Source organism: Scylla paramamosain, chromosome 5 (genome assembly GCF_035594125.1).
Source record: "Scylla paramamosain isolate STU-SP2022 chromosome 5, ASM3559412v1, whole genome shotgun sequence".
NCBI lineage: Eukaryota > Metazoa > Arthropoda > Malacostraca > Decapoda > Portunidae > Scylla > Scylla paramamosain.
In genome coordinates, this window is record NC_087155.1 from 15,526,692 (window position 1) to 15,542,914 (window position 16,223).

The 16,223-nt window shown below is 40.4% G+C and overlaps 1 protein-coding gene across 8 annotated transcripts in view; it reads right to left on the reverse strand.

Moving 5' to 3' along the window:
• LOC135100582 (probable serine/threonine-protein kinase tsuA) overlaps positions 1-15,208 on the reverse strand; it is a 119,114-nt gene extending 103,906 nt beyond the window's left edge. For 4 of the 8 annotated variants that reach the window (XM_064003613.1, XM_064003614.1, XM_064003611.1 and 1 more), the window contains exon 1: positions 14,456-15,206. In XM_064003613.1, the coding sequence (XP_063859683.1) occupies positions 14,456-14,761 (306 nt within the window). In that variant the 5' untranslated portion in view covers positions 14,762-15,206. Of the gene's footprint in view, positions 1-14,455 lie in introns of all 8 variants that reach the window. The other 4 variants (XM_064003616.1, XM_064003619.1, XM_064003618.1 and 1 more) reach the window with 2 other exon arrangements.
• Between the last annotated feature and the right edge of the window lie 1,015 nt (positions 15,209-16,223).

Genomic DNA, 16,223 nt, shown 5'->3' on the forward strand with positions numbered 1-16,223 from the left:
TGTTTTTTCAGATTATGTGACATACGGTAGGTGAGAGAGAGAGAGAGAGAGAGAGAGAGAGAGAGAGAGAGAGAGAGAGAGAGAGAGAGAGAGAGAGAGAGAGAGAGAGAGAACAGATAGACGGAGAAAGAAAATCTGACACGCATTCAAGTCGACAAACAAACAGAAACACAGAGAGAAAAGTCAATGCCATATAGTTTGGTCATTTATATACATTAATGGGAGGAAAAATATAAATAAATAAATGCTTATGTGACAGATTGATAATTACAGTTCATTTAAAAACACATTAATTTGAATATTAGAAAAGTTACAATGTTCAACTCTTTTATGCATGTCAAAGCATTACAGAGAGATAATTGATGAGTTTTGTAAGAGAAAATATCACCAAATGAGGCGAATAAACTATTACTACTACTACTACTACTACTGCTGCTGCTGCTGCTGCTATGGCTACTACTACTGCTATCACAAAAAAATTCTGATCCCTGCATGAAAACACAGAGGGCAGTAAATAAGAAGGATAATTAATAATGTTCAAAACAATACAATAAGAAAAAAAAAAAGACGAGCTGAATAGGAAAAGAGGCAAAACTGAAAAGAGACCTTCATAACATGGAAATAGCAAGACGAAGAAAAAAAAAAGAAGAAAAAAACTGAGTAAAAGATAGAAAAAGAAACAGTGATATTACTCGCAAAAAATAAAGTATCTAAAAAAGCAACCTAAGTAAAAAAAAAGAAAAACGAAGCAGAGAACTTAATAACACTCGAAATAATGAAAAAAACACAAAAAAAAAAAAAACAAAGAAACAAGGCAGAAAGCTCAAAACAAGATAAAACAAAGAAAGATAACACCTAAGATAAAATTTCACAAAAGCAGCATAAGCACGAGAGAAATTTCTAAGGATTCCCTGAAAAATACATATCCACGCAGCTCCTCAGCATTCAATAAAAGAAAACGGGGGAAGACGAGTGTGGCAGGTCATGAGGCGAGGCGCGGGACGCAGACAACAGTACTTCAGCGGCTGGGGTCTCGGAAATCCTGCTTTAAGGCGCCATCTATCGATCAACAGAGGCACCACGTCACTCACGCCACTCACAGACCTTTAAAGACTCACCTGGGTAAACAGTTTTGCCTTGGCAGCTACTTAAATCTCTCTCTCTCTCTCTCTCTCTCTCTCTCTCTCTCTCTCTCTCTCTCTCTCTCTCCTCTCTCTCTCTCTCTCTCTCTCTCTCTCTCTCTCTCGCGAGACATAAGATATCTAAATATTATTCCACATTTTACAAGAAAATTTTAGACTTTCAGAAAAATGGGGGAAAAGTTCTATCTCAATGCTATACTTCATTTTTTTTATCGTGACCTTGAAATTGTTAGTGCAGTCAACTGGAAGCATTAAACATTTCACTGATGCAGCTGCTTCCCGTCCTTTAAAAAGTGTCTACTGTAAATCTAGACAACAGTTTCAAGAGACATTACTGACAACAAAAGGAGTAACAGATTGGTTTAAACTTTTTACTGTCTGTAGTTTATTTATGGTCAAGCATTTCGTCTATGATTACTTAAATGTATGAACGTACCTGATATGGTATTATTAACAGCCAAAGGTTTAGAATATTATATAAATTTGTGGACAGGACGGAGAAGAAGATAAGTGGATATATTTGTGCAAGTTTTATACAGGGACTGCCACATGTATGTCTGCCGACTTCTTTCAACTTCACTTTCGTTCGTATGTCATCATGAGACTTGCATTTAACATACGGTTATGAGCAACAATTAGTACGTAGATGAATTATATATAAGGACTGCCATGTTTAGGCCTACTCCATTCATGTATTTTCCCGTATAATTCTATGTTATTCTTTTCTTATGTGACTTGCTGCAGTTTTTATTTAAGGATATTGCTTTTATCTGGACAACCTTAATTTATACTTCAATTTCTATCAGAGAGACGAATCAGAAGAGGATTACTGTTGCTGCATCATTCGTATCAGGGAGGGTAGAGTAAGTTCCCTATCCATTCCTTAGGGCTTAGTCTATACTGTGATGAAAGCAACAGGAGGGAGCTTAGTGTATCTCTCGACTTGTCTCTCTGTCTCTGCTCACTCACGCAAGGTCACCAACCCATAAAGTTAAATGAAGACTTGCTATTCCGCTTTACTGCTACCTAATTCTTCCCCTTTCTTTTCTATCGTCCTAGTGTGTCTGTCTCTGTCTCTGTCTGTCTGTCTGCTGTCTGTCTTGCAATGTTAAGCTTGTATGTCTGTCTATCACTAAGCTTTTCTTACTGTTCGTCTTTGTCAGTCTTTGTCTGTCTGTCTATCTGTCTGGTGTCTGTTTCTATCAGTGTAAATTTGTCTGTGTCTGTTTTGGTGTCTTTCTATCATTGTAAATTTGTCTGTCTGTCTGTTTGGTTTCTCTCTCTCTCTCTCTCTCTCTCTCTCTCTCTCTCTCTCTCTCTCTCTCTCTCTCTCTCTCTCTCTCTCTCTCTCCGACGGCCTGTCACTCAATTTTTTGACTCTCGGCAAGAGGTTCTCAACTTCATCATCAAATTTTCCTTCCTTCCCTCCCAGCGGTGGCTGACTGAAGGAACTTCGTCCTTTATTACACCACTGTTGCATAAATTTTCCTTGCCTTGCTTGAAATTTCTAGTGTCATACTGTTTTTAATTCTGAATAAATATTTATTTTCTTGATTGTTTTCCGATTAGATTTGTGTTTTTCGTGCACTTGTTTTTCTTTCGTCGTGCCATTTTATATCAGTGGTTTTTCTGTAACTGTATTTTTTGTTTTCTTGGTTCATTTTTTCAAGAGAAGTCCATTTACGTATCTTGTTTTTCTTATATAACATTATGATTTGCTTTTTTCTCTACATTTCTTGTGTGTTTTTTTCAATTCTTTATTCTGTAAATCTTGGTTTAGTAGTCATAATATTCCTTCTTTTTTTTTTTTTTGCCTTCTGTACTTTACTTCCATTCATGCAGCAGTATTTTCTCTTTCCCCCACTTTCAAAAAAAATATTCCGGCATCATTATATTTCCTTCACCACATCTTTTATCATTATCTCCTCCTCTCTTCCATCCCTTTCTTGTTCTCCTTTCCCATACATTTTTCTGCAACGCTTCCTCATCTTTTGCATCATTAAATTTCCGTTCCTCCTACCTCAGTTTTTTCTTCCTCTGCATCATTTCCTCCTCGCGCGCCTAACTTTCTTCCTGCAGTTTCTTGTTCCTTATTTCCCGACACGCCGCAGGTAAAGGATGAATAAGTATGGCGGGAAAAATGTGCGCTATTTCTAGTTAACAAACAAGGAGTCAGAGAGAGAGAGAGAGAGAGAGAGAGAGAGAGAGAGAGAGAGAGAGAGAAGGAAGCAGAGAGAGGAAGCAAGGAGCTAAAATTAATTCATGCTTTGGGAGTGATCTGATAAACTTCTCCCGGAACTTGCAAATGCGCTCCCCCCACCTCTCTCTCTCTCTCTCTCTCTCTCTCTCTCTCTCTCTCTCTCTCTCTTGCAGGAAAGATATTATATTGTATTCTGCCGACATGAAATGATATCTAATTAATTATAATCATTGGCATTATTAATGTAATCATTATTATTATTATTATTATTATTATTATTATTATTATTATTATTATTTTTTTTTATTATTATTATTATTTTGTTGTGGTTTTTGTTGTTGTTGTTGTTGTTGTTATCATCATTATTATTACTGCTATCATTACTTTTTACCATCAATACTATATGGTAAAGTAGGGAGGAAAAATCAAGGCAAAGGCTGAATTATCCTAACAAATACTGAATTTCTGCCGTGGTTTTCCTATATTATTATTACTATTATTATTATTATTATTATTATTATTATTATTATTATTATTATTATTATTATTTTTATTATTATCATCATCACGACCACCACCACTACCATCACCACCACCGCCGCCACCGTCACCACCACCAACACTACCATCACGTCGCCGCGTCAGGCAGTGGTCGCCAAGGCCAAGCAAGAAGAGTCAGGTATTCCCTCACCCGCTGCACATGCCTGGTGGGATTGACGATGACGAATTAATTATTATCTTTACCTGCCACCTGTTTACCCCCGAGCATTACTTATTCGGTTTAATAAGAGCCTCGCGCTAACACTTCCTGCCGCTAGATCCATTACGGGGGAAAGGGAAATGTGGTAATGAAAGAAAAAAAAAAAGGTGAGGGCTTATAGGTGTAAAATAAAAAAAAAAATCGAAATCCTTTTTCTCCCCTTCTCTTTTTTCTATTAGTTTTGAGTGCTTTGCCAGTGAGCTCTGATGGAAAATTCACTCTCACTTTGAATGTATGATATCCAAATGTTGATTAAAGTTTACATACACACAGCAAAAAAAAAAAAGTTAAATGAAAAATAGGTGTTTATGAACTTCAAACGAAAAACAAAGAAAAGAAAAAAAGCTGAGTGCATAGATGTCTGGCACTTGCTGAGTTGCAGGCAAAAGTCACCTTCAGATTAAGTCACGACCAAAGCAGATATGAAAGCAGCAAATTTTTTCTCTCATGAACTATGACAAAAGTTAAAATGAAAAAAAAGGGGTTATAAGCTTCAAACGACAAAAAATCCTGTGTGCATTGATGTTAGGCACATGTTGAGTTGCAGGCAAAAGTCACCTGCAGATGAAGTCACGACCAAAGCAGGCAGGAAGGCAGCAAGTTCGTCTGTCATGAGCTACATTCCATCAGGGGAGCGAAATATTGCTAGTTGTTTTCTGTCCACATACTTTGGTTTTGCCGACTTGACTCACTCTAACACGCGCTCAAAAGTGGTGCCGCGTAGGAGGGATTATGTGTTTACCTTGCAAATGAGAGAGAGAGAGAGAGAGAGAGAGAGAGAGAGGAGAGAGAGAGAGAGAGAGAGAGAGAGAGAGAGAGAGAGAGAGAGAGAGAGAGAGAGAGAGAGAGAAATAAAGAAAGAAGGAAATGCAGACAGACAAACACACAAAAAAAGATATTCAAAGAGAAGTTTAAAATACGTTTACAAAAAAAAAAAAAAAATAACGTTCAGACAATACACAACAAACTCTTTTTAATCATTCTACTCACACGGGAAACAAATTTGCCACTCATCTATATGTTGTCAATATATCCACTCACTCCAGTTATTCCAAACACTAAATATATATTTTTTTCGTGCTCACTTGCGGAAAAAAAAAAAAAATTAAACTCTGGAGCTTTGAAAATAGTCTCAGTAAAAATTCAAAGGGATCACGAATACAAGCCAGCGTGTCGAGGAGGCCCAAGCGTCACAGCAGCACCGCCCACCACCACCGAGCAAGCTCCTGCACTCTCACTGACGCCTTGGAACAGAACTGAATTATGCACCGATTCATTTCATGAGTGAGTCCAGAGGTATTAGAGTTTTATAAGTTTGCTCTTCCTCCTCCTCCCTCTACTTTTTACTCCCCTTTCACAGCCTTCATCCAGCAATCGCCCCAACTATAGCCCCATGAGCACCTACACAGCCTCCACCCATTCACCCAGTTCGCCCGAGGTCCCGCTGCTTCAAAATTCATGAATACAAGTTTGTAGAGAACCATTTTTGCTTCCAAATGTAGTGGAAGAGATATTGCAGCCGGCGAGGTGCACGTCGACACGGGGGACTTCACAATAGTTCGTATTATTAGACGCTTTGTTTTCACACCAGGTCCGTTTACGAAGACCACAAAGGTGATTAGTTGATGGGCAGACGTGGTCATATGGTTCTTTGCGCATGACGAACAATGGGTCCTCAGGCCACAAGGTCGAATCCTGCCCATTGCTCGAGGATAAGGAGGGCATTCACTCGAAGTAACATTTCCTAAATGCTAAACCAAACTTATCTGTTAGGAAGCACCGTCCTAGCTATTAATTATATTTATCAGGTGAGCCCGGCTGTAAAATCATGAAAAAAGGTAATTTGTCTCCAGGTTGTTTTGATAAACTCACTTATGCAAGAGGTAACCAGCATCTTTATAAGAACATAAGAGATACACAATATATTTTTACTTCCATTGGGCTGAATAGAAAACTCACAGGCTGACTTCAAATGGCTTCACTGGTCATACTTTTTACGTTTCCTTTACGAGAAATGAAAAAGAAAAAAAAAAACATTAAACATCATTTTCATCGTCTAAGCTAAACGAAAAACCCGCACATTTTTTTATTTGAAATGGGAAACATCAGCCTTTTTCTTTTTTCATGCATTACCTAACCAGAAAGCTCAACCTGATTTACCAAAAGGGGAAAACAAAAATTACTGGCTACCTTGCAGACTTTAAATAATTATGGAACGGGAAACTCCAGCAAAACGATATATATTTCTTTTTTTTCATCCACTGAGCTAAAAGGAAACTGAAATTGTAAAAGGATCGCTGACTGGAGGACGGACAGCAACAACAGAAACCACGGTAGAGTGTTCGAGTTCAGTGCTAGAGGCCTCAATGCACCCAATACAATTAACATTACCAAATAAATATAAGAACTTCAAACGGTTCCAAGTGATGACGTTAGCGAGGCAATTAATTACAAAGAAAATCGCGGACGACTTAAAAATGCCACTGGATATTTTATGGTTCTGTATTCTGCAGTTGTAAATCAATCAAATATGAAACTCTCTCTCTCTCTCTCTCTCTCTCTCTCTCTCTCTCTCTCTCTCTCTCTCTCTCTCTCTCTCTCTCTCTCTCTCTCTCTCACTTTGTTTTTCTTCCTCACTCATTTCCTCCTTCCTTCCTCTTCCACTCTCTTCTCCAATTTTCCCTTTTTCTCTCCCTCCCTTCATCCTTACTACCCTCTCCTCCCTCCATCCCTCCTTCCCCTTTCCCTCACTCTCTCTTCTCCTTCCCCTCTCTGTCTCTCGTTCCCCTGCCAGGGCGGGAAAACTTGGCCCTCCACTTAATTAACTTGCCGCAACAGGATCCCTCGTTAGGAGTCAATAGGCGGTCCGTTATCAGCTTTCTTACGCCCGGACGCCCGTCTATCGTATCAGGGTCCTTCCTTAACCAAATCGACCCACCTTTGGCACACACTCGCTCATCGCACGGGTATAGAACAACGCTGCTTTCGTGTGATAAAAAAGAAAAAAAATATATATGGTCGTGATATTAAACAATTCCTTTTTTTTTCTTTCTTGTGAAATATGAATATTGGGAAAGTTTAATGATTAGTAAGTTTCTTCCTCATTTTGAGCGTAATGATAGTGGTTCAACCTTGATTTTTTTCTTCTACAGTGTCTTGAAAACGATGAGTGACTCCTTTTTTTATTATTGAATAATGAGTATTGGGAAAGTTTGATGACTCAGTTTGGTACTTTCCATAAAATTTTGAACGTAACGAGAGTAGATTGCTTTTCTGGATCGGTCTTCTATTTCACTGATTTACAGCCGAAGAGCGACTGCCGTTCTCTCAACACGAAATAAGCATGACGACCGTGGTATACGAAAGCATCCGATGGTAGATTTGAACTATTTTAGGATAAAAGTATCAAGACGCCTCTTTAATTAATAAAATAGCGTAGCCCAACTAAATGAATTGATAACTATGTAGGATAATCTTTGGTAAACTTTAACTATTTTAAGACAGAATTATAATAATTCAGTAACTAAATCGGACAGCTTCAATAAAACCTTCGATCTATTATTCTATTTCAGAGACAATTAACCCTTTGACTGCTTTATATTCTCCCCAAAACAAATTAAACTGTTTGTTGAAAATCTGGAGTATAATTTTGAAATACATCACTAAGAGCAAAAGAGGTGACGTGATTCAAATATTTTAGCACCTGAAGGTTTTTTGGTCATAAAAATCATGTAGGGTTACTCAAATAATAGGTATGACATTGCCAATAGCAGTTTAAAGACTGAGCATTGGAATTTCAGGTGCTGTGATTCTCGGCAGCTTTTACACGTTAAGGAATTCCAACAAGTGGTGCACAGTCTAGCATATCACCGCACCGCTCTGCAAGCCGCCTCTCTGTACCACCACTCACCTAACCGCTGATTCCAGGTGTACGAGTTATTTCGAGATTCACCACCAGGCGGCCTCCCGGACTCAGAAACAGGTCAGAAACAGAACGTGCCTTGGCCTCAGGCTGTCTGGCAACGCTGCACAAAAGGGAACCAGACTGAGTTTTTTTTTTCTTTTTTTTTCTTTTCTTTTTTTTTTTTACATACTTTCTCCTTCGGCTTCTTTGTCCCTTGTTTGTCTCCACCTTTGTGCCCAACCCGCGGACATGCTCTTAAATGGGAAATGAAAGGAGAATATCTGACGGAGAGATATTGAAATGTGAATGTTGTTTGGGAGAGAAATAGAGCGTATTCTTTTTATGAGTATTTTTGGGGGATGGAATGAAGGTGCCTTTTTTTCTTTTCTTTTCTTTTTCACGAACTGAACGCAAATACATTTATTAGCATTTTCTGTATTTGGTCTTTTCTTTCTCTACCGTGTACTGATATTCATACTGTATTAATATATCATGCAGTTCAGAGACCTGATTATTATTATTATTATTATTATTATTATTATTATTATTATTATTATTATTATTATTATTATTGTTATTATTATTATTATCATTATCATTATCATCATCATCATTATCATCATTATTTCTATCATCATCATCATCATCATCATTATCTTTATCACTGCTAATATTTTTTCTGATGTTGACGATCAGCAGTTTCACCATACAACAAAAGATGAAAGAGTTAAGGTAGATAGAAGATAACAGATAGAAGACAGAAGAAAAAAGTAGATAGATATAAGATGAAAGCATTAAGGCAGACCAGTTCAGCGTGTCTTCCAATCCAGTCAGTAAGTCAGCACCAAGACAACTTTCCACTCTCTGGGGTCTGATTAACTTAAGCCATCAGCGAACTTTGTGGGGCGTGCTTTCAATCTCCTCTAGGATGTCTCTATCTCTGCCTGTAATACTGGCGCACTTATGAATTACGGAGCAGAGACACAGGCGCTATGGAAGACTGAAGTGCTGTTAGCGTAAAGTTTCGTTATTATTCGTGGAAGTATTTGAATATAATAGGAAGTGCTGATTGTTTTTTTTTTCATCTTTGGATATCAGAATAGTTATTGTGTTTGATTAAAGTGAATCATTTCATATTAGTTTATTTATAGATGCCATTTTAATTTGTATATAATTATATTAGCATAAGTAAGTTTTACCCATCGTAAGGCATGAAAAAGCAGGGATTCATCAAAAAATGTAAGATATACGAGGGAAAACTAATTATATATAATGAATTTATTTATATAACAAAAAAGTACGTATATTTATATGCCTAATAGACTGTTTGAATTTCAACTTGAAGAGCGATGGTAAAGATTTAAGATATGAGTAGGTAAGAATGAAAGTGGAAGATCAACTCTTGAAAACAAAGGCACTGAAATATTCACTGGTAGAACGAATGTGGAGGATCAAGTGGGAAAATAGAGGTCCTGGAATCCTTACTGGTAGAATGAGAGTGGCAGATCAAGTCATGATAAAACAGAGATGGTGGAATTTTTACTAGTGCTACTCAGGCGTGTTGGCGCTGCAGCTCTCGCACACAGCATCACAAGCCACGCACAATTATGAACGCTCTGGGAAACAAATGAGTGACGCGCAAGCAAAGCAAAGCCGCGAATGGAATAGGAAAAATTTGTGTGTGTGTGTGTGTGCGTGTGTGTGTGTGTGTGTGTGTGTGTGTGTGTGTGTGTGTGTGTGTGTGTGTGTGTGTGTGTGTGTGTGTGTGTGTGTGTGTGTGTGTGTGTGTGTGTTTTGTGGTGTTTACTTTTCCTATTCTGTGAAGAGTCTAAACTGGTTTCCGGTTGCGGCTAGTCATTTCTAAACGCCACACACACACACACACACACACACACACACACACACACACACAAACACACACTGGAACGGTCTAGCTTAATTCTTTCACCCTTTCCAGTCTAGTCACCTAATGTCTCTAGGACATCCACGGGAATAAATAGTCTTTTAGAATTACAAATTACCTTTCTTTCATCTTAAACGACGACCAGAAAATAAAACCTTTCTCCATTTATTCCCAGGCCTAGATCTGTCCCTTCTCTTGAATAAATAGGCAGAAAAATAATGTTACCTAACGCACCGGAAGACCATTAAGACACAAAGAACAATTAGGTTAAACACACAGAGGACAAACGTGCCATCAGATCCTAGACAAACGAAAGGATGGAGGACCAGGCAACCGCTACCATCAGACGGACGCCAAAGGGGATGACATACGGAATAAAGAAACGCAGCCGGCAAAAAAAAAAAAAAAAAAAAAAATATGCACCAAAGACTTGAGAAATATAAATACGTGTACCTGGTAAACATTAATTCGCTTGTTCTTGAAGGAATATATTGATGTAAGAATTGAAACAGCAGGTGAAAAAGGAGGAGGAGGGAGAGGAAGCAACAAAGGAGGGACGCAGGAAAGGAAGGAGGAACGGAAGGGGAAAATTGCAGGTACAAAATAATTACCAGAGAGTGATTAGAGAGATGAAAAGATCAGAAAAAAAGTCGATGAAAATATGAAAAATGTACGTAGCAAAGAAGCAGCGGGGGGAGAAGGAAGAGGAGGAGGAGGATTGCAAGGGATTAAAAACGAAAAGCCAAACAGCAACAGAACTTTTGGCCCCTGCAAGGCTGTTTGGGAACTACTAACTTGCTACAGGGTAAAGAAAAGCTGCAAGAGGAGGAGGAGGAGGAGGAGGAGGAGGAGGAGGAGGAGGAGGAGGGTGGGAGAAGACAGAAGCAAAACAAAGGAGACATCTGACAACACCTGGTACGCTTCTTCCTCCGAGGCGCGGCGAAAGAATCATGTGATGTATTATACAATGAGATCGGTGCCTCTGGGGATGGGCGGGGAGGGGGCGAGACGCGTGGACGGCTGATGCAGGGTCTGGCTGGAGGGGCGGCGGTAAAAACTAAATGTAAATAAAATATGGAAAGGACACAGGCAACACGAGAGTAAGAAAGAAAGAGAGAAAGAAAGAAAGAGACTGTACTTCCCTGTCATAGAATCCATCCCGTCTCTCTTTTTTTCTTTTTTTTTTCTCGCAACAACACAAAGTCATTTCACAGTTTTAATGACTTGCGTTCGTCTCGGGTAAAGAAAAAGGGAGGGAGAGAAACACTGAAAAAAAAAAAAATCAAGGAGAGAGAAAGGCTGAAAAATACACGTTTCTTAAAGTGAGATCCACTGATGAACTATTACCAGACCAAGTGGAGGGCGAGTCATCAGTATTGCCATCATCAAGTTCTCGGAAAGACTTCACATCTTCCCGGCACCACCACCATCGCTGCTGCCTCCGCCGCCTCCCTCTCTCTCTTCCCAGAACGCACGGCTGAATTTTTCCCGGTACGTGTGCGATCGCGTCACTGAGCCAAAAGAAAAGAGGATCCGCCTGTCCGTCACGAGGGGAGCGAATGACACCCAAGGGGCAAAAAAGAGAGAACAAAACTCCTTCAGAAATAGTAAAGTCCCCTCCGCTGACGAGGTGTGTACACTGAAACACCCATACGTTTCCTGTCCGTCACCTTTGAGGGTTGAGAAATAAATCAACATAATACAAGATCACAATATAAGCAACTGGAAGGAAAAAAATACTTTCAGAAATAGTAAACTGCTCTCCGTTGGCGTACGACTGCGGGAGGTGTGCAATGAAACACCTATACTTTTCCCCGTCCGTCACCTTTGAGAGTTGGAAAAGAAAACAATAGAATACAAATCTAAGCAATTATAAGGGAGAAGACATCTTGAAAAATACAAAATTCCCTCTGCTGACGTAGAATGGCGAGAGGTGTACGCTGAAAAAAACCTATACTTTCCTGTTCGCCACTTTTGAGGGTTGAAATAATAAAACAATCAAGCAAATCAAAGCCAGTAAATAGAAATAATTAGGAATACACAACCTAAATCATAGGAAGAAAAAAAAGCTTTCAGAAATGCAAAGTTCCTATCTTTTGGCAATAAATCACACATACTGTCCCTGTTCGTCACCTTTGCGGAATGAGAAAAAAGCAAACAAGATACGCAATCTAAAAACAATTAAAAGGAACAAAACGCCCTTACAAATACTAAATACCTCTCTGTTGACGTACAATGGCGAGAGGTGTGGAATGAAACACCCATGCTCTCCGTGGCCGTCACCTTTGAGATACGAAAAAGCAAGATAAAAAAAAAAAATAGCAATCATGCATATCAGAGCCAACAAATAAGACAATAGAAACACGAATTCAAAATCCAAACAGTAAAAAAAAAAAAAGAAAAGAAAAATTAAGCAGTCATGGGTAACAAAGCGAGTAAACAAAATAATAAAAAAAATACGAATTCACAATACGAATCATGAATAGCGAATTGGTTTGTCAACACGTTTCTTCTTTCTGCTCATTGTCTGGGTGAGCGTCACGAGGGAGCCAGAAGCGGGAGAGGACAGTGGGAAAAAAGAAAAAACGAAAAGTTTATACCTCACCGGCTGAACAAAATGCTAGAGAGATCAGAATCCCTCCCAGCGTGGCGGCAGACTAGGGAAGGGTGGGAAAGATGGTGCCTGGGGACAGATAGAGGGAGTGGAAGAAGCTGTGTGGTGGTAAGGAGGGTGTTACATAACGTGCCAGAGCCCCTCTTACATAAAGAAAGCTAACAAAAAAACTTACTTCAGGAAAGACTTCTTGGAATATTTTTTTTTGCTTAGGACAAAATATTATCACTCGAAACACTGGAATTAACTTACGAAATTCTATATGAGAAATTAATAAATGTATATCCGCTGCTCCTAGGCATACATGAAACAAAACAATTATTGCCATTTCGAAACGCTGACTGTTGAAATATTTAAACTAGAATGAACTGCATGCAAAATTAATAAAGGTATGCCTTGTATATATGAAAATAAATATTGATAAAGCTTTTACCTCGCTTAGATTCACATATGGCCACTGCCAAAATTTACACCCGCGTGGTGCCGCCGCATCCTATACAGCAAGAAACTATTACGCGTGGCCAAGCAGCGAGGCACGTTGAGACGAGTTTCACTGCGAACACAAGCATGATCATAAGTACTCGTATAGTCTGCGTGATGGTACATTTTCCTGCATTGTGTCGTGTTGGACGAATTCTTCTTCCTTTGCATTTTAATCGTTCACCTGAGTCACACTGACGACAAAGAAAAAAGAAAAAAAAAACACAAAGGAGGGAAAAGAGTGGTGGTGGTGGTGGTGGTGGTGGTCGTGGTGATAAGGGTCATGTGGTTCAGAATGGAGGAAATAGAATGGTTTGTTGGGAGTGGAGAACATGAGATGCGGGGGAAGGTGGAGAGGAGTGGACGTCATGTCACTTAGTGGAGGAACGAAGCCATGCGTGTAGTGGTGGAGTGTGGTAGTGGTGGTGGTGGGGAGCAGCGGTGGTAGGAGGGACGTGAAGGGGGGAAGCATCGTAGTTAGTGGAGGATGACGTATCTCTTAGTAGTGGAGAAGGAGGGAGGAGAGCATATCCCTGCCCAGCTGAAAGTACCACCACGCATGCCTGTGTGTTGTATTGAAAGACATCGTATCCTACATAGGTGGCGGCCAAGGACAGGACGCGTCATTCTTAAACTGTTTATATCAAGACTAAAGAAAAAAATATAAATAGAAAAAAAAAATTCACTTGAATAATATTATGCCTGCCCATATATTGCTGGGAAAATTTGTGTGTGGGGATAAAGGAGGTGGGAGTCGTGACTGCTGGGGGTCATGAATATTTATTACTTTGCTTGCGTCACTTTCCTGGAAACCATAATATTTTTTTCTCATCCGCTTTGCTTTGAGGTGAAACGAAAAAAATATCCGGAAGGAACGAATTAATGTGCGGCTCATTCATGATCGACATAAAAAAAAAAGTGAGCCAAACATCTCACAATTCCGTAACTCAAAACAAGTGTGGTGGAAAACTCAGAGAGAGATAAAAATAACATAGAGGAATTAATGTGACGCGAACCAATCAAGCAAACCTAAAATTCAAATCAGATTATGGTCCAAGAACAGAAAACAAAAATAGAGTTGCCATAATTCCCAACAAGCAAATCTCACCTCACTAGACTTGCCGAGGCGTGGCCGGCGGGCAGAATCATTCACTCACGCGCCATTCTATTCCCAGCCCCGAGCCTTTCATGTAATTTGCCCCTCGGATAAACACAACTCATAAACATTTACCAGACTCGCATCTATGAGGGTAATTTGGACTGAGAGCAGCTCGGAGGTTTATCTAGATATACGCTCATCAGTTATAATTAGAAGGGCGCGAGGAGTTACGAGTAGAAGCCTCCGGTAAGTAGGTACTCAGCCTCGCAAATCCAGGACTACATGGGAATAATGGCACGTAAGCGTCAGGAGAGAGGAGTAATGAGGTTAGCAGTGATTGGCTAAGTACTCACCTTGGCCAGCTTGCGTTCCTCCCGGCGCAGTCTCTCGGGGATCTCCATCGTCTTGGCATGCAGCGTGCTCCACAACGCAGACCGCCGCAGACTCAGACTCAAACCCCTCTTGATCTGCTTCTTCCCTTTGTCCGCCGGCCCGCTTCTGAAGGAGAACCTGTGGGGGATGCTCTTGTTGATGATCTTCTCTCGGGTGGAGGCGGCGGCAGCAGCGGCGGCGGCGGCGTTGGATGTGGAAGCCGCGTCTCTGCTCTTGTTCTTCTCCTTTGCGTCCGGGCCGGGGAGGTTCCTGCTGCCGGAGTCCATGTTGGTGGTCTTGGATCGAGCCAGGACATTGTAGTGTTGCACCTGCACGGCCTCGCCCGACCCGCCGACCTCACAGCTCAGGTCGTTGAAGATCTTGGTGGTGGTCGCCGTGGTGGTGTTGTGTTGGTGGTGATGGAGGTGGTTGTGGTGGTGGTGTGTTTGTGATGTGATGGTGATGGATGTGGTGGTGATGGGTGAGTGGGGATTACGTGGTGTTGAACATTCTGTAGTGGTAGTAGTGGTGGTGTAAGGTGGTGGTTGTGATTTTTTCCTGGTTTCCCTCCGCGCCGCCCTATGGCTGCCGCTGCTATCAAGGGCGTGTCATGGTGCGGTGGGGCGGGGCGCGGCGGACACCAGATGCTCCCCCGCGCTGGCGTTCACTGAGTCCCGCCGCCCATCTGTGAGAGAGAAGAGTTTTACTAACATGTGGATGCGAAATTTGTTCATGGAATTCGCAAATACATGAAAGATACATAATTAGAAATGTACATGCAGACACAACATCTGATCGTTTGTTTTCTATCTGTCTGTTCCGTTCTCTGTCTGACACACTCACACACACACTCTCTCTCTCTCTCTCTCTCTCTCTCTCTCTCTCTCTCTCTCTCTCTCTCTCTCTCTCTCTCTCTCTCTCTCTCTCTCTCTCATACATCGGGCCAAATTAACCGCATTACTCTTCTAAAACCGACCTTGGAAGCTAGAGCAAGAAGAAGGAAAAGGAGGAGGAGGAAGAGATGCAGAAACAGGAACAAGTGACAAGAAAGAGGCCAAGAATCCCCTAAAACATATGAACCATCATAGAAGACACCATCATAGAAGATACGACATCACCATCAGGAGCAAGGAACCCTGGGAACATATCAACATAACATACGCCCGGCGAGTTTACATCTATGCGATACTCAGACAGGCAGACTGCGCGCCACATTGGACTCGGCAGCCTCATTCTCCCGACCCGCCACAGTGAAATATTGTTATCACCGCGAGGCTTCCAGACTATTCCCGTTGTAATGTGGTTTTAAGGCCCCTGCGTAGCTTTGTCTAGGTGAGTGTTACCTGCTGTACTTTGTGATGACTTGATACGGTTATAAGTATGATTGTTTGTGATTGAGTTAAAAGAAATGTATAAATGTGAGTTATAGAAATTTATGGATGGGGATGATTGGTCGGTATAACGTATGTTTTGTATAGGGATATGTAGGTCTAGTGGCTTCCTGTAGCTTCCTTTATCTTCTTAAGTTTTCTTGTTCTGATTTAATTATTTGTACATTTGATTATTTGTACATTTGATTATCTGGACTGCCGCGTGCAGACCTAATGGCTTATTTGTACCTTACCTTATTTTCTTATGCTTTTTTTTTATTTTATTTATTTCTTTTTATGTAGTTGTAATGTGAGTTTAAGGTGCTTGTGTGCGTGTGTAGTGTGTGGTGTTGTGTATGACTTCTATACTTTTTAATTA